Source organism: Rana temporaria, chromosome 4 (genome assembly GCF_905171775.1).
Source record: "Rana temporaria chromosome 4, aRanTem1.1, whole genome shotgun sequence".
NCBI lineage: Eukaryota > Metazoa > Chordata > Amphibia > Anura > Ranidae > Rana > Rana temporaria.
In genome coordinates, this window is record NC_053492.1 from 481,190,588 (window position 1) to 481,217,874 (window position 27,287).

At 51.5% G+C, this 27,287-nt stretch overlaps 1 protein-coding gene across 1 annotated transcript in view; it reads right to left on the bottom strand.

Moving 5' to 3' along the window:
- The window catches only part of SPDYA (speedy/RINGO cell cycle regulator family member A), a 52,585-nt gene extending 27,431 nt beyond the window's left edge, over positions 1 to 25,154 (bottom strand). Inside the window, exons 1-3 of the mRNA XM_040351866.1 lie at positions 24,945 to 25,154; positions 21,244 to 21,302; positions 11,142 to 11,227 (exon numbers count right to left, since the gene is read on the bottom strand). Coding sequence (XP_040207800.1) covers positions 11,142 to 11,227; positions 21,244 to 21,302; positions 24,945 to 25,146 — 347 coding nt within the window. The 5' untranslated portion in view covers positions 25,147 to 25,154. The remainder of the gene's footprint in view (positions 1 to 11,141; positions 11,228 to 21,243; positions 21,303 to 24,944) is intronic.
- Positions 25,155 to 27,287: the final 2,133 nt, after the last annotated feature.

Consider the following 27,287-nt stretch of genomic DNA (forward strand, 5'->3'; position numbering starts at 1 on the left):
GCACTTGCCTCTCTAAAGTTGCCGCGGCGTAGCGTAACTACAATACGCTACGCCCGCTTATATTTACGCCTTTCTACGTGAATCTGGGCCAAACTGTGCAGATCTGACCAAAGTTGGATAATGTCCTTACTAATGGCGGCTGGTGATTTTTTGTTTGGGGGGGGGGGGGGCAAACATCACTCTCGATGATATCAGTAAACAGGACAAATAGAGAGTGTGAATCTCCCTGGGGGGGGGGGGGGGCACAGACGGCAATACAAATTGCCAGGGGTTGTAATCCCTCCCCACTTCATCCAAAGCGGGGAAAAAAAAAAAGTTCTGCCTTTAGTTACAGTGCCTTGAAAAACACCCAAAAATGTAAATGTAATTTATTGGGACTTTATGTGATAAACCAACACAAAGTGTCACATAATTGTGAAGTGGAAGGAAAATGATAAATGATACAAATAAATCTGTGAAAAGTGTGTGGGGGAGGGGCATTTGTATTCAGCCCCCTTTACTCTGATAACTAAAATCTAGAGGAACCAATCGCCTTCAGAAGTCACCTAATTAGTAAATAGAGTCCCCCTGTGTGTCATTTCATCTCAGTATAAATTCAGCTGTTCTGTGAAGCCCTCAGAGGTTTGTTAGAGAACCTTAGTGAACAAAACAGTATCATGAAGGCCAAGGGACACACCAGGCAGGTCAATTATCAGTTAAAGCGACACAGTGCCGAATCGCAAAAAGGGGGGCCAGGTCCTTAACCTGCATAATGGACCGGGGCTTAAGTGGTTAAAGATGAGTTTGGCCCCTCCAAATTAAAAAATTTAAAGTCAGCAGCTACAAATACTGTACCCGCTGACTTTTAATATAAGGACACTTACCTGTCCAGGGTTTCCGCGATCAAATAAATACCATAAAAAATAGGATTTTTTTACTCACCGTAAAATTAATTTCTCTGAGTTCATGGTCGGACACAGCAGCCTTTGACCTTAGGGTTATATCCGCTTCCTTCCAGGAGAGTTAGGCAGAAACAAAGCACTTTAAGTGTTAACAACACTTTCCTCAGTGCAGCTCCTCCCAGGGGGCGTGGTTCCCCGGGTATAACCCACACCCTGCTCTGGCAGCTCCAGTTCGTAACAAGCAGTACAAACAAAAGGAGGGGTGGGTGCTGTGTCCGTCCATGAACTCAGAGAAATAGATTTTACGGTGAGTACAAAAATCCTATTTTCTCTTCCGTTCATGGACGGACACAGCCTTCTTTGACCTTAGGGACGTCCCCAAGCAGTGTCCAAAAATTTGAGGGGTGGGAAAAACAACACAGCAAACCAAGCTACACCCCAAACAAAAACCGGAGTTACTCAACGGAGGAACTCCAACCTTAAACTGCCGCCTGTAACACCTGCGGCCGAAGGAGGCATCAGAAGATGCACTCACATCCACCTCATAAAACTTTGAAAAAGTGTGGACTGACGACCAGGTCGCTGCCTTACACATCTGTAACACAGAGGCTTGATACCGGAAAGCCCAAGAGGCACCGATCGCCCTGGTCGAATGCGCCGTAACCCGAAAGGGAGGCGCCCGCCCCTTCTGGGCATAGGACTGAAGCACAACCTGTCGTATCCACCTAGAAATGGTGGCCGACGAGACTGCCAGACCTTTTCTGGGACCAGCCACCGACACGAACAGTGAGTCCGACTTCCGGAACAGAGCCGTAGCAGAGAAGTACACACGTACGGCCCGAACCACATCCAGGGAATGTAAAGTGGCCTCCTGGTTTTTCGGCTGAGGACATAAGGATGGAAGAACAATGTCCTCATTAATGTGAAAGGCCGAAACGATCTTCGGAAGAAAAGACGGCTGTGGCCACAGCACCACCTTATCCTTATGGATGACCAAATAGGGAGCCTTGCAGGACAAGGCCGCCAGTTCAGATACTCGTCTGATCGAGGTAATTGCTACCAGAAAAAACACCTTTTGTGACAGAGTCAACAAAGGGATCCTTCAAATGTCCTCAAAGGGAGCATTCAAGTCCCATGGGGGTAGTGGATGGCGCACCGGAGGAGCCACACGTCGGACCCCCTGTACAAACGTACGCACCAAGGAGTGCACCGCCAAAGCTCACTAAAAGTAAATGGCCAGAGCCGAAATCTGACTCTTAACCGTACTCAAGGCGAGAGCCTGATCCACTCCCCGCTGTAAAAAACAGCAGAATCCTAGACACCACGTATGAACGAGGGTGCCACTTCATCTCCTCACACATAGAGATGTAGGCCTTCCACGTACGATGGTAAATCCTACGTGAGGTAGACTTCCGTGCACGCAGCATGGTAGAGACCACCAAGCCTGACAGGCCTCGGTCCTTCAGTACCTGGCTCTCAACAGCCACGCCGTTAAAGCCAGCGACTGTAAAGCAGGGTGGAAGATCGGACCCTGCGACAGAAGATCTTTTCTCAGAAGTAGACGCCAGGGGGCGTCTGCCACCAGACGCACCAGGTCCGCGTACCAGGAGCGGCATGGCCAGTCTGGGGCTATCGGGATTGTTGGAATTCCTTCGGCTTCCGCTCTGCGCAGCAGGCGAGGAAGAAGCTTCAGAGGAGGGAAGGCGTAAATCAGTCAATAGTGACCCCATCCTCCCACGGGTCCTTCGACCTGGCCACGAACCGTGGCACCTTTCGGTTGAGACGGGACGCTAGAAGGTCCACGTCCGGAGTGCCCCACATTTGGCACAGACTCCGAAACACCTCCGGGTGAAGTGACCAGTCACCTGGGTCCAGTGTTTGGCGACTTAGGTAGTCGGCTTGCCAATTCTGAACACCCGGAACGTACACGGCCGATAGAGCCGGACAGTTTGAGAGAGAGAGAGAGAGAGAGAGACTTGTAAAGCGAAACACATGCGAACTGAATCGCCTCTGGGCGCTGTATCCATTTCATGGGTAAGGAACCCCTTGACCTCAGAAGAGATGGGTTTTAATCTTTCTCCTGAAGGCCAAGTGGTCCGACTCCAGTCGGATGGTGGTTGGTAGTGCATTCCACAGGCGAGGTCCCTGGACTGCAAATCTTCAATCTCCTTTGGACTTGTATCTGGCCTTGGGTATCTGGAGGAGGTTTTGATTGGTGGATCGCAGAATGCGATTGGGGTTATGGGCTTTTATTTTTTCGCATGGATATTGGGGGGCGTTGCCTTGAATACACTTATGTATTAGACAGAGTGCCTTGAAAGTGATTCTGTCTTTTACCGGCAACCAATGAAGGGATCTCAGTGAAGGTGAGATTGATTCCCATGGTTTTTTTCCCAGTCACTAGTGGAGCGGCCGTATTTTGAACGACTTGCAGACGAGTGATTTGGTATTTGGGGAGTCCTAGATAGAGGGCATTTGCGTAGTCGAGTCTGGAATTGATGATTGTTCCCACCACGACTGCAATGTCCTCTTTCGGGATAAAGGGCGTGAGTCTGCGTAGTAGGCACAGCAGATGATGGGATCCGCTGACTACTGACCCTATTTGTGCATCCATTGTCATGTAGGTGTCGAAAATGACTCCGAGACTTTTGACTTTGGTGCTAGGGGTGATAGCGTGAAACAGGAGAAGTTCTGTTTTCGAACCATTGAGTTTAAGATAACTGTTTGTCATCCAGTTATCTATTAGAGTGAGGCATTTCTCTAGTCCAAGAGAATGATCCTTTTTGTTGCAGATGCGGAAATACAGTTGTGTGTCGTCTGCATAGGAGTGGTAAAGTAACTTCTGGTTACTGATGATTTCAAAGAGAGGGCGAAGATAGATATTAAACAATACGGGGCGATAAGGGAGATCCCTGAGGGACTCCGCATGACACCGTACGTTTTTCAGAAGTGAAAGACCCCAGTTTCACTATTTGTGATCGGTTTTCCAAGAAGGAGGAGAACCAGGGTAAAACACATTCAGCGACTCCGGCTACTTCAGCTAGCCTAGCCAGTAGTAGTCCGTGGTCCACAGTGTCAAAAGCCGCGCTTAGGTCCAGCAGTATCAGGAGACAAGATTCTCCTTCGTCTGCGGCCTCTAGAGCGTCATCCCATATTTTGAGCAGCGCCGTTTCTGTTCCGTGACCCGGACGGAAACCTGATTGAAACGGATCGAGTAATTTATGGGTGTCTAAATGCAGTTGCAGCTGTTGTACAACTACTTTCTCCATTACCTTGGAGAAGACATTTAGAGCTGTTATGGGCCTCCGGTTGTTTGGGTCTTTGGGGTCGAGGGTAGGTTTTTTTAGAATTGGTTTTATTGTACATTGTTTTAGCAAGGTGGGCACCATGCCCTCCTTGAATGATTGGTTTATGAGCTGCGTGATAGCTAGTGCCAGTATATCGGCACTTTCTTTCAGCAGTTTAGTGGGGATGATATCATTGGGTGCTGTGCTATTACGCAGAGTCCCGATGATGTTTTTAGTGGCATCGATGGAAATGGGTTTTAGAGTGAATTTTGGTGGTTGCGACGGATTTATGTGGGTATTAGGTTTGTGATTTGGGGGGGAGTTGGTGACGGTTCCATTTTGCTGAATACTTTCACGGATTTTTTCAATTTTATTAATGAAATAATCCGATAATTCGTTGCAAAATTCTTGTGAATCAGAATTGGGGGCCTCTAAACAAGCTGGATTAATAGTCTGAGTGACCAGCTTGAAGAGTTCTCGGGGGCGGTTAAGGGCATTTGCGATGATGTTGGAGAAATGATTTTTTTTGGCCGTGAAGATTTCTTTGTGATATTCCTTTGTTATTATCTTGTAAATGGTGTGGTTTTTATCTGAAGAGCACCTTTTCCACGCAGCTTCTGCTCTTCTACGCTCTTGCTTTAGCAACGTCAGCTGGTCATTAAACCAGCTGGAGTTGTTTTTCCGGATGCAAGTTCTGCGTTTTGGTGCTACTAAGTCAGCTGACTGTAGTAGCGCCTTGTTAATGGCGTCAAGTGTTTCTGTGGCTGTTTGTTTTTGTTGGGTTGTTTTTATTTTGTTCCCTAGTGTTGTTTTGAAGAGTTCCGAGTGGAGCTTCTTCTGAGATCTAGTCCAGTGAGTTGTCACCGGTTTTGTCGTTTTTTTTTGGCTGGCATTTTTGGTGATTGTGAATTTGATGGCATGGTGATCGGTCCATGGTTGCGGCTCATTTCCCAGGACGTCAATTTCCAAATCTTGTTTGAAAATGAGATCGACCGTATGGCCTGAGGCATGAGTGGGGCCTTGTATTAGTTGCTGCAGACCTAATCCTTCCAGATGGTCGATGCAGGCGTCGGCTACAGGGTCCAGCGAGGAGTTGGCCCAGAGGTTGAAATCCCCAAGCACCAAAAGGTGTTTGATGTTTAGGGTATATGTGGAGATGAATTCAGTCAATGAAGTGAGAAGGTGCGTTTTTGGGCCTGGTGGTCTATAGCAAAGTAGCATATGGACCGTATCTTGGGGATTTGTTTGCAGCTGCAGAGTGAGGGTTTCCATGAATGGAAGCGAGTTTTGAAGGACTGGTTTGGTGATCGAGAGGTGAGTCTTGTGGATCACCGCCAGGCCTCCCCCTCTTTGCCCCACTCTGTTTTGCATTTGAATGCGATAATTTGCTGGCACCAATTCTGCTAGAATGGTGTTGCAGTCGGCTGTCAGCCAGCTTTCTGTGATGAAGAGGCAGTCTAGATCATGTTGAAGGATGAAATCATAGATTTCTTGTCGGTGTTTTACTGCCGATCTTGTGTTGACCAAAGCGCATATTATGCGCTTGGGCTGGGGTACCTGCGCATAGTTTTTGACGGTTGATCGTCGATTGATTCTCAACAGTCGCTCATTCCTTAGAGCTTTTTTTTCTCAGCAATCAAGCAATCAGCTTGATTGCTCGGAGCTCCAAAACATTGATCTGCAGGCGAGACTCCTCCTAAGTCCAGGTCCCCTGGGCTGACTGGGTGCCCCAAACGCCCCCCCCCCCAGCCGGAGAGGCTGGCATCCGTCGTGACCACTGTCAGTGACATGGCAGAAACGACTTCCCGGCCCGAAGCACCGGAGACGTCAGCCACCACACCAGGGAAGACTTGACCAGTTGACTCAACTGAATCTGGGAATCCAGAGAAGACGGGAGCCTGTCCCAACGTGACAGAATCTCCTTCTGTAGTTCCCTGGTGTGGAATCGGGCATAAGGAACTGCCTCGAAAGAGGCCACCATCAGACCCAGAACCCTCATGTAGAATCGAAGAGACGACCACTTCTGGGTCAACAACTGCTGCACCGCCGATTGCAGAGTCTGAAGTTCCTCCTTTGGGAGAAAAACTCTCGCCTCCGCGGAATCCAGGACTAGCCCTAGGTATTCGAGACGCAGAGACGGAACCAACACTGACTTCTGGATATTCAGAAGCCAGCCGAACTCTCGGAGAGTCTGACACGTGATAGACACGTCCTCTTCTAATTCTCAGCCTGAGGAAGCTCTCAAGAGAAGGTCGTCCAGGTATCCCACGATAGCGATCCCTCGCTGTCTCACCCGGGCCAGTATCGGGGCGAGCACCTTGGTGAAAACCCGTGTTGCCGAGGCCAGGCCAAACGGGAGGGCCACAAATTGAAAGTGGTCCTCCCCGATCGCAAAGCGCAGAAATCTCTGGTGCTTTGTGCATATGGGAACACGCAGGTATGCCTCCATGATATCCAAGGATGCCATGAAGTCCCCCTGATGGAGTGCTGCTATTACCGAGCGAATCGACTCCATCCGGAATTTTTGCACCTTGACAAAGCAATTGAGGGTCTTGAGGTCTAGGATTGGACGTACCCCCTCCTTTTTGGGGACTACAAACAGATTGGAGTAAAATCCCTGAAACCGTTCCATCAAGGGAACTGGCACAATCACTCCCCTGACCAGAAGATCCTGGACAGTCCCTAACAGAGCCAGCCGGCGAACCGGAGGAAGCAGGAGGTTGGAAGAAAAAAATCTGTTTGGTGGACAAGAGAGAAAATCTATCTTGTACCCCGAGGAAACTATCTCGCAAACCCAACGGTCGGAGAGGAGACCTCCATCGAGCCGCGAATTTGCGAAGCCGGCCCCCCACCCGAGACCCGGGTGGGAGCAGACCTGCGGAAGCAGGTTTGTCCGCAGGCTTGCGGAACCAGGGGCCCTTCTGCCCTGCAGCGGGGCGCCTTAGCACCTTGCAAACTTTTTCCTGCTGCACTGGGCGCACGGAAAAAACGCTTTGGGGTAGTAAAAGAGGGCCCTTGCCTACGGCGAGGCTCCTTGCCCTTCCCAGACTGTGGGAGCAGTGTGCTCTTACCACCCGTGGCATCCTTAATGATGTCATCCAGGGACGCCCCAAAAAAACGTTCACCCTTAAAGGGCAAATGCACCAAGACCTTCTTGGAGGATTGGTCCGCAGACCAGCATTTCAGCCACACAAGGCGGCGTAGTACCACCGCATAGACGGAAGGCTCTGGAAAGCAAGGGAAGCGTATCCAGGGCCGACTCACAGACAAATTTTAGACCCTGAACCAATTGTTCAGCCAGGTCCTTGCAGGTCTCAGAAGCGTCCTGCTCCTCCAGCTTCTGTAGCAACAACTTTGCCCATTCAGTCAGTGTCTGCGACACCAGAGACCCGGCCACGACCGGTCTCACAGCCGAACCCACTATTGTGAACATAGAGCGGGCCACAGACTCCACTCTCCTATCAGTGGGGTCCGCAAAAGCAGGAGCCCCTACCACAGGCAATGTGGTGGCTTTACTCAGACTGGACACAGGAGGGTCCACTGACGGAGGAGAGACCCACTTTTTTTTTTCTTTTAAAAGTCCTCCTCAAAGGGATAACGGACCGCAAAGTTTTTAGGAACAGCAAAAACTTTCTGTGGCTTGTCCCATTCCTTACATAGCAAATGCTCCATATAAGGAATACAGGGAAATACTTTTGCGGTGCTGGGCGGCTTGCGGAACTCAAAAGGGACTGGCACAACCGGTTCTCCCGCCAAATCCTCGAATTTATGAGTATCACGCACCGCAGAAATAAGAGCTCCTACAAATTCCCTATTATGTACTGACCCTGAGGCAGAGTCATCCTCACAGTCCGTGTGGGTTAAGCTTGCATCATCTGACATTTCAGAACCAGAAACAACAGCAAGCAATGAGTCTGTGTCAGAGATATTCCCAGAAGCAGGCTCAGGGAGGGGGCGCTTTATACCCCCCTACTGGGCACTAGCTGCTTCAAACCTGGCGAGAAACGCCTCAAGTACAGCCGACATTGCCTCAACAGATGCGGCAGGAGCAGGGGGATTAAAGTAAAACTCAGGCATTGCTGGGGCAGAAACACCAGGTGCAGGTTCCATATTGCCCCACTGCTGTGTACTGCAAGACAGAACAACCCACCGGACACCTCCAGGCTGCAAACATAGAAGCAGAGGCCTCCCAGGGACTCACCACCCCACCCAGCTGCAGAGAGAGCTGAAAACCTGAGGTGTGCTCTGATGTGCTGGCTGTGCTGTGTCTGTCACCTCAGGGAAGAATCACAGCGTTTCACAGCGCTAAAACTGTCACAAGAGGCCAAGAGATTTCCAAGATGGTCGCCGTCTGAGGTAAAAATCACCAGCGGGGTACAGGAAAATGGCCGCCGAGCTATGTAAATCGCGACCACGGCAAAATGGCGGCCGTGGCGCAGTTTAAAATCCCCAGTGACGCACCAAACACCTCATACAACACAGCAGCACCCCCCAGAGTAACAACACAGTCCCCCACAACACAAGGGCCCCGGGGGTAATAAAGAAAACCCAGGAGGCCCCCCTTCACAGCCGCTACCCAGTCAGGGGAAGGAGGGAGAGAAAAAGGGAGAGAGGAAAGCAGGGCGGACCCTCAGTCGACCTCCCCAGGGAAAACACCAGCCAAACCACCTTGCCAGGGCAAGGGGCCACTACTTACCCGTCCTGCGACTACCGGCTGGAGGTAACCCGGACAGAACCAACATCCGCTAACGGCATGGCTGTCGGCCAGACACAGTGACAAGGCCATAGAGACCGGTCATATGTGTGTCCTGGAACATGTAGTTCCCCGGCCGCCCCTGGAGCAATGGGGCCTGTCGTGGACGACCCAGAGCTGAGCTGAGGGCCGGCACACGCTCGATGGCCGAAACATGGGGGGACTACAAGAGTCAAGACCCAGCCATGGGAGCTGTGGTGGCTCAACGCGATTGGCACAGCGCTGACAAGCCATTCACCTCTGCAGCTAGGGGTTCGGATCCCGGTCTCGGCTACATGTGAATTGAGTTTGGTGGTCTCAGCCCGGCTCCTGGTGGGTGTGCTATGCGAGGTAAGCTTGCGCTTAGTACGCCCACCCCCTCCCACAAAAACCACCACACTTACACGCACTCGAAATTGGGTTAACACACACGCACTTTGACCACGCGGTCTCTAAAAGAGAGGCGAAGGACTAACGGGGCTGGTTGAGCGGGCTAATCCTCTCACTCCCTTATAGGGAGTCCCTCTGCCCCGTTGGGCTTCAAAGCGGAGCAGGTAGGGCGGGCTGTGTGGGAGGACCCCCTCACACACCCGCCATTGCCACCCGGGGCATGGAGAAAGGTGGCAGATTGCCTCTGGGGGAGGCCTGCCTACTCCCAACTCCTGCAGTCCGGCTCCTCTCTCAAGTACATGCACAAAATACACTTTAAAAAAAAAAAAAAAAAAAGAAGACCCAGCCTGTCAGCCAGTCGGCAGTTGATGCAGGAACATCATAATACAAAAGCGAGAAAATCGCAAGAAAAAAATCTCCAGAGTACAAGACTCCAGAGTGCCTGACCTCTCCTGACGTTAGGCAGAAAGAAACTGGAGCTGCTAGAGCAGGGTGTGGGTTATACCCAGGGAACCACGCCCCCTGGGAGGAGCTGCACTGAGGAAAGTGTTGTTAACACTTAAAGTGCTTTGTTTCTGCCTAACTCTCCTGGAAGGAAGCGGATATAACCCTAAGGTCAAAGGATGCTGTGTCCGTCCATGAACGGAAGAGAAATATATGTAAGTGTGATTTGTGGTGGGGGGGGGGGGGACACGTGACAGTGGCTGGCTGCAACTTTTATTCTCTAGATATTGTCACATTTTCTATATAAGTTGGTGAGCGCCGAGATTTTTTCTGGTTTCTCATTAGACGCAGGGTCATGCATTTCATACAGAAGTTTTAGGCAGGTCTGCAGAAATGCTGTGAAGTAAGAATGCTTTCACATATCGAAGTGTTAAGAATGTATTTATTTTATCAATTAACAAAATGGAAAGTAAACAAAGAGAAATCCAAATCCAATCAATATTTGGTGTGACCGCCCAATCCCAGACAGACATGATGGGTGAGATCGTTTTGTACTATACAACGGTGTTTAATCATCTTCCTGCAACCTTCTTTTTACTATGATGTCATCTTTGTATACTGAACGGTACTCACATGTACAGAATATTGGTGTCTTCATTACTTCCCGTATGTACTCGAGTATAAGCCGAGTTTTTCAGCACATTTTTTTGTGCCCCTAAATGCCCCCCCGGCTTATACTCGAGTCACCTTTTTGCGCCTGATCTCTCAGAATTTGGGGACCCAGTACTGGCCTGTGATAGGTCCCCTGGACCCCAAACTTGGTACACATGTAGCCCCACTCTTCCTCTACAAGTGAGCAAAGTTTGTTGTCCGGGGGACCTATGGCTGGGGAGCACCAATTTTTCAAACCCAGGCACCCCTTCCATAGACTCCCATGTTAAACATCAGTCTAGTCATGGGCGCAGTGAGGCATGGGCACAGTGAGGCATGGGCACAGTGAGACATGGGCACAGTGAGACATGGGCACAGTGAGGCATGCACATGGACACAGTGAGGCATGCAGATGGACACAGTGAGACATGGGCACAGTGAGGCATGCACATGGACACAGTGAGGCACAGTGAGGCATGCAGATGGACACAGTGAGGCATGGGCACAGTGAGGCATGCAGATGGACACAGTGAGGCACAGTGAGGCATGGGCACAGTGAGGCATGCAGATGGACACCCTAGGTTTATAATCAGGTCAATACGTTTTCCCAGTTTTTTGTGGTAAAATTAGGTGCCTTGGCTTATATTCGGGTCGGCTTATACTCAAGTATATACGGTATATACATTGTCTGTTGTAATAAAAATGATTGAACACAAAACACACCACATCCTTTCTATGAATGTAAATGGTACTTACAAAGCTATAAAGAAATGAGCTCTAGTATACTCATTGATACTGAATCCGGCTCTCTTAAAATAAACAAATGTCATTGCCAAGAGGTACTGCACAGAGAGAGAGAGAAAAGACGCCGTCATTAGTACAGAATCCGCCCACACAGGAGAGACATTTCATCAGATTTCTATCCTTCTCTCTGCCACACTTCTATTATACCCGGAAATGTATAATGAGCGTCTATATTAGTATATTAGTCCCAGGCCCAGATTCTCAAAGGACTTACGACGGCGCAGCGCCATGTACGCCGTCGTAAGTCCTAATCCGACCCGTCGTATCTATGCGACTGATTCTTAGAATCAGTTACGCATAGATATCCATTAGATCCAACAGGCGTAAGTCTCTTACGCCGTCGGATCTAAACTGCAATTATTTTTTTTGCCCGCTAGGTGGCGCTTCCGTCGATTTCCGAATCGAGTATGCAAATTAGCTAGATACGCAAATTCCCGAACGTACGCACGGCCGACGCAGTAAAGTTACGACGTTTACGTTAGGCTTTTTCCGGCGTAAAGTTGCCCCTGCTATATGAGGCGCAGCCAATGTTAAGTATGGCCGTCGTTCCCGCGTTGAAATTTTAAAAAGTTACGTCGTTTGCGTAACTCGTCCGTGAATGGGGCTGAACATAATTTACGTCCACGTTAAAACCAATACGTCCTTGCGGCGTATTAGGAGCAATGCACACTGGGAGATTTCCACGGACGGCGCATGCGCCGTTCGTGAAAAACGTTAATCACGTCGGGTCACAGTAGTTTAACATAAAACACGCCCCCCCCCCTTCCACATTTGAATTAGGCGGGCTTACGCCGGCCGATTTACGCTACGCCACCGCAACTTACGGAGCAATAGCTTTGAGAATACAGCACTTGCCCGTGTAAGTTGCGGCGGCGTAACGTAAATCGGATACTTTACGCCGCCGCATAGATACGCCATTATACGAGAATCTGGCCCATAGTTCTCCTATAGAGGATACATGATGATACATTGTACAGAATCTGAATATCACACAATCTATACGAAGCCTGGAACCAAATTACCATTGTGTGTGTGTGTGTGTGTCACTATACCCCTTCCTATGCAGACGCCTAGGGGGGGGCGATCAGCAGATCATGTGACCACTGTGATTAGCTGTCATAGGCTGCATTCACACCTGCGCTTTTTTGGGCATTCGTATGCCAGTTTTTGAGCGTTTTTGTACAGTTTTTGTGAGCTTTAGCATTTTTTTATTAGCCACTAAAGAAAAAAATCACGTTTCATCATTTGTTGCTATTTTTTCAGCTTTTTCATCTGCTTTTATTTATTTATTCATGTTTTGCATCTTTTTTTTTTTAAGAGGTTAAAGGTTATGGTCAGGGCTTATTTTATTTATTTACTTCGTTTGATGTATTTTGTTAGGTTAGGAGTCAATATTAGGGGTTAGGAGTAGGGGTCAATATTAGGGGTTGGGATTAGGGGTCAATATTAGGGGTTGGGATTAGGGGTCAATATTAGGGGTTGGGATTAGGGGTCAATATTAGGGGTTAGGATTAGGGGTCAATATTAGGGGTTAGGATTAGGGGTCAATATTAGGGGTTAGGATTAGGGGTCAATATTAGGGGTTAGGATTAGGGGTTAGTATTAGGGGTTAGGATTAGGGGTCAATATTAGGGGTTGGGATTAGGGGTCAATATTAGGGGTTGGGATTAGGGGGTCAATATTAGGGGTTGGGATTATGGGTCAATATTAGGGGTTGGGATTAGGGGTCAATATTAGACAAAAAGAGCGACTATCCCCTGACTGGACTTTTAAGGCACTGAGATTTAGATTGTATATAGGAAAATATAAAATGTATTATTGAAATACATACATCAGTAGGGGGTAAATATTAGGGTTAGGATTAGGAGGTAATATTAGGGTTAGGGGTTAAAATTGGAGTTAAGATTAGGGGTTAGGATTAGGGTAATAATAGGATTTTTGTACTCACCGTAAAATCCATTTCTCTGATTTCATGGACGGACACAGCAGCCTTTGACCTTAGGGTTATATCCTCTTCCTTCAGGAGAGTTTAGGCAGAAACAAAGCACTTTAAGTGTTAACAACACTTTCCTCAGTACAGCTCCTCCCAGGGGGCGTGGTCCCCCGGGTATAACCCACACCCTGCTCTAGCAGCTTCCAGTTCGTAACAAGCAGTACAAACAAAAGGAGGGGTGGGTGCTGTGTCCGTCCATGAACTCAGAGAAATGGATTTTACGGTGAGTACAAAAATCCTATTTTCTCTTCCGTTCATGGACGGACACAGCAGACTTTGACCTTAGGGACGTCCCCAAGCAGTGTAAAAAATTTGAGGGGTGGGAAAAACAACACAGCAACCAAGCTACACCCCAAACAAAACCGGAGTTACTCAACGGAGGAACTCCAACTTTAAACTGTCGCCTGTAACACCCTGCGGCCGAAAGAGGCATCAGAAGATGCACTCACATCCACCTTGTAAAACTTTGAAAAAGTGTGGACCGACGACCAGGTCGCAGCCTTACACACCTGTAACACAGAGGCTTGATGCCGGAAAGCCCAAGAGGCTCCGATCGCCCTGGTCGAATGCGCCGCAACCTGAAAGGAAGGCGCCCGCCCCTTCAGGGCATAGGCCCGAAGCACATCCTGTCGGATCCACCTAGAAATGGTGGCCGACGAGACTGCCAGAACTTTTCTGGGACCAGCCACCGACACGAACAGTGAGTCCGACTTCCGGAACGGAGCCGTAGCAGATAAGTAAACTCGAAGGGCTCGAACCACATCCAGGGAATGCAAAGTGGCCTCCTTCTGGTTATTCGGCTGAGGACATACGGATGGAAGAACAATGTCCTCATTAATGTGGAAAGCCGAAACAACCTCCGGGAGAAAAGGCTGCGGCCGCAGCACCACCTCACCCAAGTAGGGAGCTTTGCAGGACAAGGCCGCCAGTTCAGACACCCGTCTGATCGAGGTAATTGCTACCAGAAAAAAACACCTTTTGAGACAGAGTCAACAAAGGGATCTCTCGGATGTCCTCAAAGGGAGTATCCTGAAGCACCGAAAAGACTAAATTAAAGTCCCATGGGGGAAGTGGAGGGCGCACCGGAGGAGCCACATGTCGGACCCCCTGTACAGACATACGCACCAAGGAGTGCGCCGCCAAGGGTCGCTGAACGTAAACAGCCAGAGCCGAAATCTGACTCTCAACCATATTCAAGGCGAGAGCCTGGTCCAGTCCCCACTGTAAAAAACAGCAGAACCCTAAACACCACGTATGAGGGTGCCACTTCATCTCCTCACACATAGAGATATAGGCCTTCCACGTACGATGGTAAAACCTACGTGAGGTAGACTTCCGTGCACGCAGCATGGTAGAGACCACCGAGCCCGACAGGCCTTGGCAGGGCAGCCATCACAAATTTTGGGGCCCCTTACACAGCTTAAGACAGGGCCCCCCTGGAGCAGAGAACCCGGGGGGAGGTGGGTGCTGATGAAAGTGTAATCTCTTCTCTCCTGATGCAAGATAATAAGTGGGGAGGGGCCCTGGGGACCATTGGGCGGGGGCCGGCCGGGCCTGTAAGGGGCCCTGGGGACCATTGCGCCCCTTACAGGTGTAATGCAAAAAATAAATAGATAAAAAAAACGTTAGGGGGTCAGCCGGGCATGTAAGGGGCCCTGGGGACCATCGGCCCCCTTACAGGTGTAATGCAAAAAAAATTAATATACAAACAAAAAGGGAGGGGGCCAGCTTACAAGTGTAATGCCTGTACCCCCCTGATGGCGTAAATCAGGCGATAGTGACCCCAAGGTGCCACCAACGCTTCTGACGCGTCCGCCCACAGGTCCTTCGACCTGGCCACGAACCGTGGCACCTTCTGATCGAGACGGGACGCTAGAAGGACCACGTCTGGACCACTTTGGGCACAGAATCTGAAACACCCTTGGGTGGAGTGACCACACTACCTGGTCTAGCGTTTGGCGACTCAGGAAGTTGGCTTGCACACGGCCGATAGAGCCAGAACGGACCTTTTGGCCCACCGAAGGATGTGCGCGACCTCCGTCGCTGTAGCTGAACTCCGTGTGCCCCCCTGATGATTGACGTACGCCACGGCCGTGGGGTTGTCGGACTGGATCTTGACCGATCGGCCCTGCAGATCCGGGGACCACCTGGCAAGGCACAGCTGGATTGCTCGGAGCTCCAGTACATTGATTGGCAGGCGGGACTCCACCTGAGTCCAGCGTCCCTGGGTTGACTGGGTGCCCCAAACGCCCCCCCCCCAACCAGAGAGGCTGGCACCCGTCGTGACCACGGTCCAGTGGCAAGGTAGAAATGACTTCCCGGTCCGAAGCACCGGAGTCATCAGCCACCACACCAGGGAAGACTTGACCAGTTGACTCAACTGAATCTGGTAATCCAGAGAAGACGGGAGCTTGTCCCAACGTGACAGAATCTCCTTCTGTAGTTCCCTGGTGTGGAATTGGGAATAAGGAACTGCCTCGAAAGAGGCCACCATCAGAGGCAGTTTGCGGGACCCAAAAGGGACTGGCACACCAGGTGCCCCCGCCACATCCTCAAGTACTGAGTATCATGCCCGCAGAAAAAATAGCTCCAACAATTCCTATCAGCAACCGACCCTGAAGCAGAGTCGCTCTCACTGTCCGGGGTTAAGCCTGCAACATCTGACAATACAGATACCATGTCAGAGATATCCCCAGAAGCAGGCCAGGGAGGGGGTGCTAATATACCCCCCACCCGGCCACCAGTCGCTTCAAACCAGGCGAGAAAAACGCCACAGACATTGCTTCAGCAGATGCGGCAGGGGGAGGGGCAGCAAGGGTTAACTCAGGCTTTGCTGGGGAAGAAGCCCCACCGCTGTGTCACCCAAACTGCAAAGCAGAAAACACCCACGGTCACCTCCCGGCCGTTACAACAGAGTATGGGGGCCCCCAGGGAAACTCACCACCCCACCCGGTGCAGCGCGAGCTGAGAGAAGCCTGAGGTGTGCTGAGAAGCCGGCTGCGCTGCGTCTGTCCCCCTCAGGAGGATTCACGGTCTTTTTGCAGCGCTGGAACGGCCGCACAAGGCCAAACGAAATCCAAGATGGCCGCCGTATGGGAAAAAACGCCATAGGACCACAGGAAAATGCCCGCAGAGCCTTTGAAAGCGCGACTACGGCAAAATGGTGGCCGGTGCGCATTTAAAAAGCACCAAAAGTGACACAGCACCACAGCGCAGCCATATTAAGCGCAGCACACAAAAGGCCCAGCAGTGAACACACACAGCCCCCTGCAGTGAACACACACAGCCCCCGCTAACACACAGGTCCGGTGTAATAAAGAGACCCCTAAAACCCCCCCCTCACAGCCGCTACCCAAATGGGAAAGGAGGGAGAGGAATAAGGGAGAGAGGAAAGCAGGGTAAACCCTCAGTCGACCTCCCAGGGGAAATTTCAAGCCATACCACCTTACCTGAGCAAGGGGCCACTACTTACCCGTCCTGCGACCACCGGCTGGAGGTATCCCAGACAGAACCAACGTCCGCATAAACGACATGGCTGTCGGCCAGACACACTGTGACAAAGCCATAAAGGCCAGTCATATGTGTGCCCTAGAACAAGATGTTCCCCGGCCGCCCCTGGAGCAAAGGGGCCTGTCGTGGACGACCCAGAGCTGAGCTGAGGGCCGGCACACGGTCGTAGGCCAAACATGGGGGGACTACAAGAGTCTAAGACCCAGCCTGTCACCCAGTCGGCAGTTGATAGAAGAATCTCAGGATCCAAAAATGCAGGAACAAAAACAATAAAAAGCGAAAAAAATCGCCAGAAAAAATCTCCAGAGTACAGGACTCCAGAGTGCCTGACTCTCCTGTCGTTAGGCAGAAAAAAAATGGAAGCTGCTAGAGCAGGGTGTGGGTTATACCCGGGGAACCACGCCCCCTGGGAGGAGCTGCACTGAGAAAAGTGTTGTTAAAACTTAAAGTGCTTTGTTTCTGCCTAAACTCTCCTGAAGGAAGCGGATATAACCCTAAGGTCAAAGGCTGCTGTGTCCGTCCATGAAAGGAAGAGAAAATAGGGTTAGGGGGTCAATATTAGGGGTTAATATTATGGTTAGGAGTCAATATTAGGATAAGGGGTGAATATTAGGGGTTGGAGTCAATATTAGAGTTAGGGGTTGTAAAGGAATTTTTTTCCCCCCAAATATCTTCCTTTCCCTTAGTGCAGTCCTCCTTCACTTACCTCATCCTTCCATTTTGCTTTTAAATGTCCTTATTTCTTCTGAGAAATCCTCACTTCCTGTTCTTCTGTCTGTAACTCCACACAGTAATGCGAGGCTTTCTCCCTGGTGTGGAGTGTCGTGCTCGCCCCCTCCCTTGGACTACAGGAGTGTCAGGACTTACTTTTAGAGTTAGGGGTTAGGAGTTACTCTAAGGGTTAAGGGGTTACTATTAGAGTTAGGGGGTTACTATTAGAGTTAGGGGTTAGGATTAGGAGTTACTCTTTTTGGGCTCAGTTCCAATAATTTTAATAATCTTTATTTTTTTGTCTCCAGTTTTTTGTACATTGCCCTAGTGATGGTGAATGCCAGAGATCGGAGAGATCGGCGGGTGGAAGGAGAAGTGTGAGATCTGGAATAAGAAAAGACTTCCATATTAGGGGCTCTCCAGGGAGTAACAGCCACAAATCGGCGCGTTTCATCTAGGGTTGTCCCGATACCGATACCAGTATCGGTATCGGGACCGATACCGAGTATTTGCGGGAGTACTTGTACTCGCGCAAATACCCCCGATACCGAAATAGAATACTTTCCACCCCGCCGCTGCCGCCGCATCGAAAAGCCGCCGCACTGTAGTGTTCCCGCGCGTATAGACACTCCCCCTTGCTCGGGATTGGATGGGTGATCGTGATCTGTCCAATCCCAAGCAAGGGGGAGTGTCTGTACGCGCGTGCAAAACAGCTATTCAAATGAATGCTGTGATTTTCTCCATGCGGCGGCGGCTTTCGGCGGCAAAGGTATGGGGGAAATGGCTGGAGGGACATGGCTGCATATGTGAGGGACATGGCTAGAGGGACATGGCTGCATATGTGAGGGACATGGCTAGAGGGACATGGCTGCATATGTGAGGGACATGGCTAGAGGGACATGGCTGCATATGTGAGGGACATGGCTAGAGGGACATGGCTGCATATGTGAGGGACATGGCTAGAGGGACATGGCTGCATATTTGAGGGACATGGCTAGAGGGACATGGCTGAATATGTGGGGGACATGGCTGCATTTGGGGACACATTTAAAAAAAGTATCGGTATTCGGTATCGGTGACTACTTGAAAAAAAAGTATCGGTACTTGTACTTGGTCCTAAAAAAGTGGTATCGGGACAACCCTAGTTTCATCACAACATCTCGTATGCATGAGAGTTCCCAGAAGTGTGATATAGGGGCCAAAAATAATAAAATTAATTTCAATTAATTTTAATAAAAAATAATAAAAAAGTTACATACATTTTTCATTTTATTTTTTTTATCAATAAATACATTTCCAAACAAATAACAGAAAAATTAATAAAAGTTACATACATTTTTTTTTTATCATTAAAGAATTGTTATTGAAATTTCCAAACAAATAACAGAAAAATGTGTTACATAAATTTAAATCCAATCAGCAGATTCCCCCCAACAGAAGATAACAAATACTGAAGAAAGGAAACATATACTGAATTGTTCTGTATGGGGGGGCTCTGGAAGGTTCTGGAGGGCTCCGGAGGCTTCTGGAAGGTTCTGGAGGGTTCTGTAAGGTTCTGGGGGGGTCTGGAGGGTTCTGGAGAGTTATGGGGGGTCTGGAGGGTTCTGGGGGGGTCTGGAGGGTTCTGGAAGGTTCTGGAGGGTTCTGGAAGGTTCTGGGGGGGGGTCTGGAGGGTTCTGGGGGGGTCTGGAGGGTTCTGGAAGGTTCTGGAGGGTTCTGGAAGGTTCTAGAGGGCTCTGGAATGTTCTGGAGGGCTCCGGAGGGTTCTGGAAGGTTCTGGAGGGTTCTGGGGGGGGTCTGGAGGGTTCTGGAGAGTTATGGGGGGGTCTGGAGGGTTCTGGGGGGGGTCTGGAAGGTTCTGGGGGGGCTCCAGGTTATCAGTCTAGTATGTGTTTCTTTTCTTCTCTGTTTGCCATGTCCTGATGAATCCCAGAAACGCGTTGGCTTCACCTTATCGTGACTTTTAATACAAAACTTGTGTAGTTTAGAAAATGCTTCTGGAGTTTTCCCTCTCTGCACACTAATGGACCAGCTTATATGCTAGAGCAGGGGTCCCCAACCCCCGGGGACGAGGACCGGTTGCTGAGCAGGCCACACAGCAGGAGATGAGCGATGACTGCGGGGGGCATGTCTGTGTTCTCTCCCGGCTCCTCCTCCCGCCCATTTGGCCAACAATGTCATCCTATCAGCAGGGCAGGGGTGGGAGGAGCTGCAGATTGGAATGGAGAGCTTCTCCCGCCCCCTGCCCTGCTGATAGGTAGACACTGTTGGCCGGGCTGGGGGGCGGAGGGCCGGGAGAGGACACACAGCCTCTGCCCTGCAGGTAGGAGTCCTGAGCGGGAGAAGCAGAGATTGATGTTAGAGAGGAAAGGAGGGGAGGGGGCAGACTGCAGGGGCACTGTAATGTAAAGGGGGGCTGTAATGTAATGTAAAGGAGGGCTGTGATGTAAAGGGGGCTGTGATGTAAAGGGGGGCTGTAATGTAAAGGGGGGCTGTGATGTAAAGGGGGCTGTAATGTAAAGGGGGCACTGTGATGCAAAGGGGGGCTGTGATGTAATGTAAAGGGGGGCTGTGATGTAATGTAAAGGGGGCACTGTGATGTAAAGGGGGGCTGTGATGTAAAGGGGGCACTGTAATGTAAAGGGGTAACTGTAATGTAAAGGGGGCTGTGATGTAAAAGGGGGCACTGTAATGTAAAGGGGGGCTGTGATGTAAAGGGGGGCTGTGATGTAAAAGGGGGCACTGTAATATAAAGGGGGCACTGTGATGTAAAGGGGGCACTGTGATGTAAAGGGGGGCACTGTGATGTAAAGGGGGCACTGTAATGTAAAGGGGGGCTGTGATGTAAAAGGGGGCAATGTAATGTAAAGGAGGGCTGTGATGTAAAGGGGGGCAATGTAATGTAAAGGGGGGCTGTGATGTAAAGGGGGCACTGTAATGTAAAGGGGTAACTGTAATGTAAAGGGGGCTGTGATGTAAAAGGGGGCACTGTAATGTAAAGGGGGGCTGTGATGTAAAGGGGGGCTGTGATGTAAAAGGGGGCACTGTAATATAAAGGGGGCACTGTGATGTAAAGGGGGCACTGTGATGTAAAGGGGGGCACTGTGATGTAAAGGGGGCACTGTAATGTAAAGGGGGGCTGTGATGTAAAGGGGGGCAATGTAATGTAAAGGGGGGCTGTGATGTAAAGGGGGGCAATGTAATGTAAAGGGGGGCTGTGATGTAAAGGGGGGCACTGTGATGTAAAGGGGAACTGAGGATACTGTGGGACTGCTTTAGGGCCAGTTCACACCAGATGCAGTTCCATTTTTTTTCTGCACTGGAAACTGACTGCACTGGTGTGAACTAGAGCCATTGGAATGAATGGAGAACACTGCACATGCATTTTTAGTGCAGAAAAAAAAGCACACAGAACTGCGATGTAAAGGGGGACTGTGATGTAAAGGGGGACTGTGGACACTGATATAAATGGCGGACTGTGCTGTAAAGGGGGGGGGGGGGGGGTGTTGTGGTGTCAAGCGGGCTGAGGACAGACTTTGTGAATATCCCATCCCCCGACCCGTCCACCACCCTCCCCCTATCCTTCTACCCCATTGTCCCCCCTCCCGGTCCCTAGGGAAATTGGCTACCATGAAACTGGCCCCTGGAGCCAAAAAGTTTGGGGACCACTGTGATAGAGGATGACTTTATGGACAGAGGATGAGCTATTGGCCTGCCGGGGGGGGGGGGGGGGTCAGAGTACAGCCCATGATATGATAAAAGGTCATTTCATGCGGTTCTATATCTTATGTCCTGTATATATATATATATACTATAATGGTACCACTATGGAGAGGTTACCTTGTCGGCGATTATACAGCAGCAATCCATCCACAAGAAATCTTGGATGAGGTCGTCATCTGTAACGGAAGGACACAAATAATAAAATACACAATAAAGTGAACACTGAAGAATATACCTAGGGTGACCACGTGTCCCCGGATTGCCCGGGACAGTCCCGCAGTCCCGGGCACCTTCATTCCAGGACAATACAGTGTCCCGGAATGAAACTGACACAGCCACCCCCACAGGGGCCAATCTTATGCCCCCAAAAAAGGCCGCCACATCACCACTTTACTCACTGACAGTACTTGTCCTGGCCTGGAGGAGCAAGATCCTCGCCCCCTGATTGTGATTGGTGAAACCATAAATCCCGCCTCTTGTGTCCAGTCACTGTGCTGTGATTCGTTACAGCACAAGCTGATTTTTGGGAAGGGGGGTGTCCCTGAATGGTAGTTTGGAAATGTGGTCACCCTGGGTTTACCTCTTAGCTGACCTAACGGGTCCCACCCCACCCCCCTCTCCTCAGTGGTCCGGTAGCCGCGACCTCTGGAGTTTGGTAACGCCCCTTTGCCGCTAGTCCTCCGTCTCCTGGCCGCGTCGGCACAGTAGAGCCCCATAGGAGGCTGTGGGCCCCGTCTCTCTCTCTGTGTCCCCTAGACAGAGATGCAGGTAGTTTGGGCCCCAGAAGCTGCCATGAGGGTCCCCAGGCCTAGAGACACAGGAATTTAGTCGGCCATACATGGATCGAAATTTGGCTGCTTAAGGCGGAGTTCCACCCAAAAGAGGAATCTCCGCTTATCTGCCCCCCCTCCCTTCTGATGCCACATTTGGTACCTTTCGGGGGGGAGGGGGGAACGAGTACCTGTTTTTGAAAGGTAACCTTTCCCACTTCTAGGAGACGGGACCCTTGGGTGTGTACATAGAGCCGGGACCCTCGGGTGTGTGCATAGAGCCGAGGACCCTTGGGTGTGTACATAGAGCCGGGACCCTCGGGTGTGTGCATAGAGCCGGGACCCTTGGGTGTGTGCATAGAGCCGGGACCCTTGGGTGTGTGCATAGAGCCGGGACCCTTGGGTGTGTACATAGAGCCGGGACCCTTGGGTGTGTACATAGAGCCGGGACCCTTGGGTGTTCACATAGAGCCTGGACCCTTGGGTGTGTGCATAGAGCCGGGACCCTCGGGTGTGTGCATAGAGCCGGGACCCTTGGGTGTGTACATAGAGCCGGGACCCTTGGGTGTGTACATAGAGCCGGGACCCTTGGGTGTTCACATAGAGCCTGGACCCTTGGGTGTGTGCATAGAGCCGGGACCCTCGGGTGTGTGCATAGAGCCGAGGACCCTTGGGTGTGTACATAGAGCCGGGACCCTCGGGTGTGTGCATAGAGCCGGGACCCTTGGGTGTGTACATAGAGCCGGGACCCTTGGGTGTGTACATAGAGCCGGGACCCTTGGGTGTTCACATAGAGCCTGGACCCTTGGGTGTGTACATAGAGCCGGGACCCTCGGGTGTGTGCATAGAGCCGGGACCCTTGGGTGTGTACATAGAGCCGGGACCCTTGGGTGTGTACATAGAGCCGGGACCCTTGGGTGTTCACATAGAGCCTGGACCCTTGGGTGTGTGCATAGAGCGGGGGCCCTTGGGTGTGTGCATAGAGCGGGGACCCTTGGGTGTGCACATAGAGACGGGACCCTTGGGTGTGTACATAGAGCCGGGACCCTTGGGTGTGTACATAGAGCCGGGACCCTTGGGTGTGTACATAGAGCCGGGACCCTTGGGTGTGTGCATAGAGCCGGGACCCTTGGGTGTGTACATAGAGACGAGACCCTTGGGTGTGTACATAGAGCCGGGACCCTTGGGTGTGTACATAGAGACGAGACCCTTGGGTGTGCGCATAGAGCCGGGACCCTTGGGTGTTCACATAGAGCCGGGACCCTTGGGTGTGTACATAGAGCCGGGACCCTTGGGTGTGCGCATAGAGCCGGGACCCTTGGGTGTTCGCATAGAGCCGGGACCCTTGGGTGTGCGCATAGAGACGGGACCCTTGGGTGTGTGCATAGAGCCGGGACCCTTGGGTGTGTGCATAGAGCCGGGACCCTTGGGTGTGCGCATAGAGACGGGACCCTTGGGTGTGTACATAGAGCCGGGACCCTTGGGTGTGTGCATAGAGCCGGGACCCTTGGGTGTTTGCATAGAGCCGGGACCCTTGGGTGTGCGCATAGAGCCGGGACCCTTGGGTGTGTGCATAGAGCCGGGACCCTTGGGTGTGTGCATAGAGCCGGGACCCTTGGGTGTGTGCATAGAGCCGGGACCCTTGGGTGTGTGCATAGAGCCGGGACCCTTGGGTGTGTGCATAGAGACGGGACCCTTGGGTGTGTGCATAGAGCCGGGACCCTTGGGTGTGTGCATAGAGCCGGGACCCTTGGGTGTGTGCATAGAGCCGGGACCCTTGGGTGTGTGCATAGAGCCGGGACCCTTGGGTGTGCGCATAGAGCCGGGACCCTTGGGTGTGTACATAGAGCTGGGACCCTTGGGTGTGTGCATAGAGCCGGGACTCTTGGGTGTGCGCATAGAGCCGGGACCCTTGGGTGTGCACATAGAGACGGGATCCTTGGGTGTGTGCATAGAGACGGGACCCTTGGGTGTGTGCATAGAGCCGGGACCCTTGGGTGTGTGCATAGAGCCGGGACCCTTGGGTGTGTGCATAGAGCCGGGACCCTTGGGTGTGTGCATAGAGCCGGGACCCTTGGGTGTGTGCATAGAGCCGGGACCCTTGGGTGTGTGCATAGAGCCGGGACCCTTGGGTGTGTGCATAGAGCCGGGACCCTTGGGTGTGCGCATAGAGCCGGGACCCTTGGGTGTGCGCATAGAGCCGGGACCCTTGGGTGTGTACATAGAGCTGGGACCCTTGGGTGTGTGCATAGAGCCGGGATCCTTGGGTGTGTGCATAGAGACGGGACCCTTGGGTGTGTGCATAGAGCCGGGACCCTTGGGTGTGTGCATAGAGCCGGGACCCTTGGGTGTGTACATAGAGCCGGGATCCTTGGGTGTGTGCATAGAGCCGGGACCCTTGGGTGTGTGCATAGAGCCGGGACCCTTGGGTGTGTGCATAGAGCCGGGACCCTTGGGTGTGTGCATAGAGACGGGACCCTTGGGTGTGTGCATAGAGCCGGGACCCTTGGGTGTGTACATAGAGCCGGGACCCTTGGGTGTGTACATAGAGCCGGGACCCTTGGGTGTGTACATAGAGCCGGGACCCTTGGGTGTGTGCATAGAGCCGGGACCCTTGGGTGTGTACATAGAGCCGGGACCCTTGGGTGTGTACATAGAGACGGGACCCTTGGGTGTGTACATAGAGACGAGACCCTTGGGTGTGTACATAGAGCCGGGACCCTTGGGTGTGTGCATAGAGCCGGGACCCTTGGGTGTGTACATAGAGCCGGGACCCTTGGGTGTGTACATAGAGCCGGGACCCTTGGGTGTGTGCATAGAGACGGGACCCTTGGGTGTGTGCATAGAGACGAGACCCTTGGATGTGTACATAGAGCCGGGACCCTTGGGTGTGTGCATAGAGCCGGGACGCCGCCCCCTCCCCCTTTGGGATGGATTTTTTGGAGCGACACCCGAAGATTTATTGGTTACTCGTCACTATAAATAACTCCTCTACAAAAATAAAAAAAACTTTATTACAATCGAGGACACAAATCCGGAGACACTCACCAAAGAGCTGGAAGAAGGCGGTCATCTCCTGGCGCTGGATGACCAGGCACAGTCCTCGGGGGCGTTTCCCAGCGGTGCTGTTGGGCGTTTCCTCCTTATAGCGCTTCATAAGAAGCTTGTTGTGCTGGGCGGGTCTGGAGGCGGATCGGACGTACACGGTGACCGTGGCGGGCGTGTGACTGCGGGACGGGTTGCGTCTCATGTCCGGGGAAATCTACAGAGAGAAGAGATTGTGGTGAGACGCAACAATGGCGGAAAACGCCGGCGTGTGTGTGATAAATACAACGCCCTCAGGGCCGCCATCAGGGGGGCACAGGCAGTACACCTGTAAGGGGCCCGGAGGTCCCCAGGGCCCCGCATGGCAACCCCCTTTTTTATTTATTTTTTTAATATATTTTTTTGTTTTTATTAAAGGCCCCCGGATGGCAACACTCCTGCGGAGGAGCTGTCACTGCTGCAGGGGAGCTGTCACTCCTGCAGAGGAGCTGTCACTGCTGCAGGGGAACTGTCACTCCTGTGGAGGAGCTGTCACTGTCACTGCTGCAGGGGAAATGTCACTCCTGTGGAGGAGCTGTCACTGCTGCAGGGGAAATGTCACTTCTGTGGAGGAGTTGTCACTGCTGCAGGGGAAATGTCACTTCTGTGGAGGAGTTGTCACTGCTGCAGGGGAAATGTCACTCCTGCGGAGGAGCTGTCACTGCTGCAGGGGAACTATCACTCCTACGGAGGAGCTGTCACTCCTGCAGGGGAACTGTCACTCCTGCAGAGGAGCTGTCACTGCTGCAGGGGAACTGTCACTGCTGCAGGGGAAATGTCACTCCTGCGGGGGAACTGTCACTCCTGCAGAGGAGCTGTCACTGCTGCAGGGGAACTGTCACTGCTGCAGGGGAAATGTCACTCCTATGGAGGAGCTGTCACTGTTGCAGGGGAACTGTCACTCCTGCAGAGGAGCTGTCACTGCTGCAGGGGAACTGTCACTGCTGCAGGGGAAATGTCACTCCTGCGGGGGAACTGTCACTCCTGCGGAGGAGCTGTCACTACTGCAGGGGAACTGTCACTACTGCAGGGGAACTGTCACTACTGCAGGGGAACTGTCAGTCACCACTGCAGCATCCCTTGTTTTTGACTTTAGATAGTAAAGGATCACAGAACCTCTAACACCCCCCTCCCCCTCTTTATAGAAGAACTCCCTGTGTTCTCCACCTCCAGATGTGTTGTCAATGGGAATATGGAGGGGAAATCTTGCAATGGGGTGACAACCAGGGATTCCCTTCACTTTGGAAGGATTTCTTCTCACTTCCTGTTTGTACTATGGGACAGGAAGTGAAGGGAAATCTCCCCAGTGGGGACACCTGACAGAGATTATAACTCTCCCTTTGTTCATAGAAAATGAAAAAATAAATGTTTTGTCTTTAGTATAACTTCTGAACACAAATGTTTGCAACAAAAAAATAAATAAAAATGTTTCACTCTCATTGGCGTTATTATAAAAAATAAATGATATGCGTGGGGGGGGAGGGGGGGGACTTCCTAAAATCCAAATGTTATGTAAACATGATACAATCTCATATTTTTATATATAGTATAACAGATTATTTATTTTATATATTTCTTGTTTTCATCCTTTTCCCATCTCAGTGCTGCTGGTTTCTCTGCCCCCCCCCCCCCCCGTCTGCAGAGGGGACTGCATGTCATTGGTCTGGACCAGCGTGTATGTGTGTGGCCACGCCCACCAGGGATGCGTGTCACAGGGTGTCACCCTATAACAGGAAGTGTCGGCCATGGCGGGATCACCGGGGGTAGAGAGATATGAGGAATGACAGATAGGAAGGTGGCGAGGATTTGACAGGATTTTAGTAGAACGACTTTAATGGGCGTGGCTTTTATTATCTCACATTCGGGGTGAATCTCCCCGATGTCTCCTCCCCCCAAATCCATTCTGTCCTTTCCCTTTAAATATTTCCCAATCGTCTCATTGTGGAGTTCCTGACACCGGTGATGGGGTGTGTCCTAGTGATGGGGCGTGTCCTAATGATGGGGTGTGTCCTAGTGATGGGGTGTGTCCCAATGATGGGGCATGCCCTAGTGATGGGGCGTGTCCCAGTGATGGGGCGTGTCCCAGTGATGGGGCGTGTCCCAGTGATGGGGCGTGTCCTAGTGATGGGGTGTGTCCTAGTGATGGGGTGTGTCCCAATGATGGGGCATGCCCTAGTGATGGGGCGTGTCCCAGTGATGGGGCGTGTCCCAGTGATGGGGCGTGTCCCAGTGATGGGGTGTGTCCTAGTGATGGGGCGTGTCCTAATGATGGGGTGTGTCCTAGTGATGGGGTGTGTCCCAGTGATG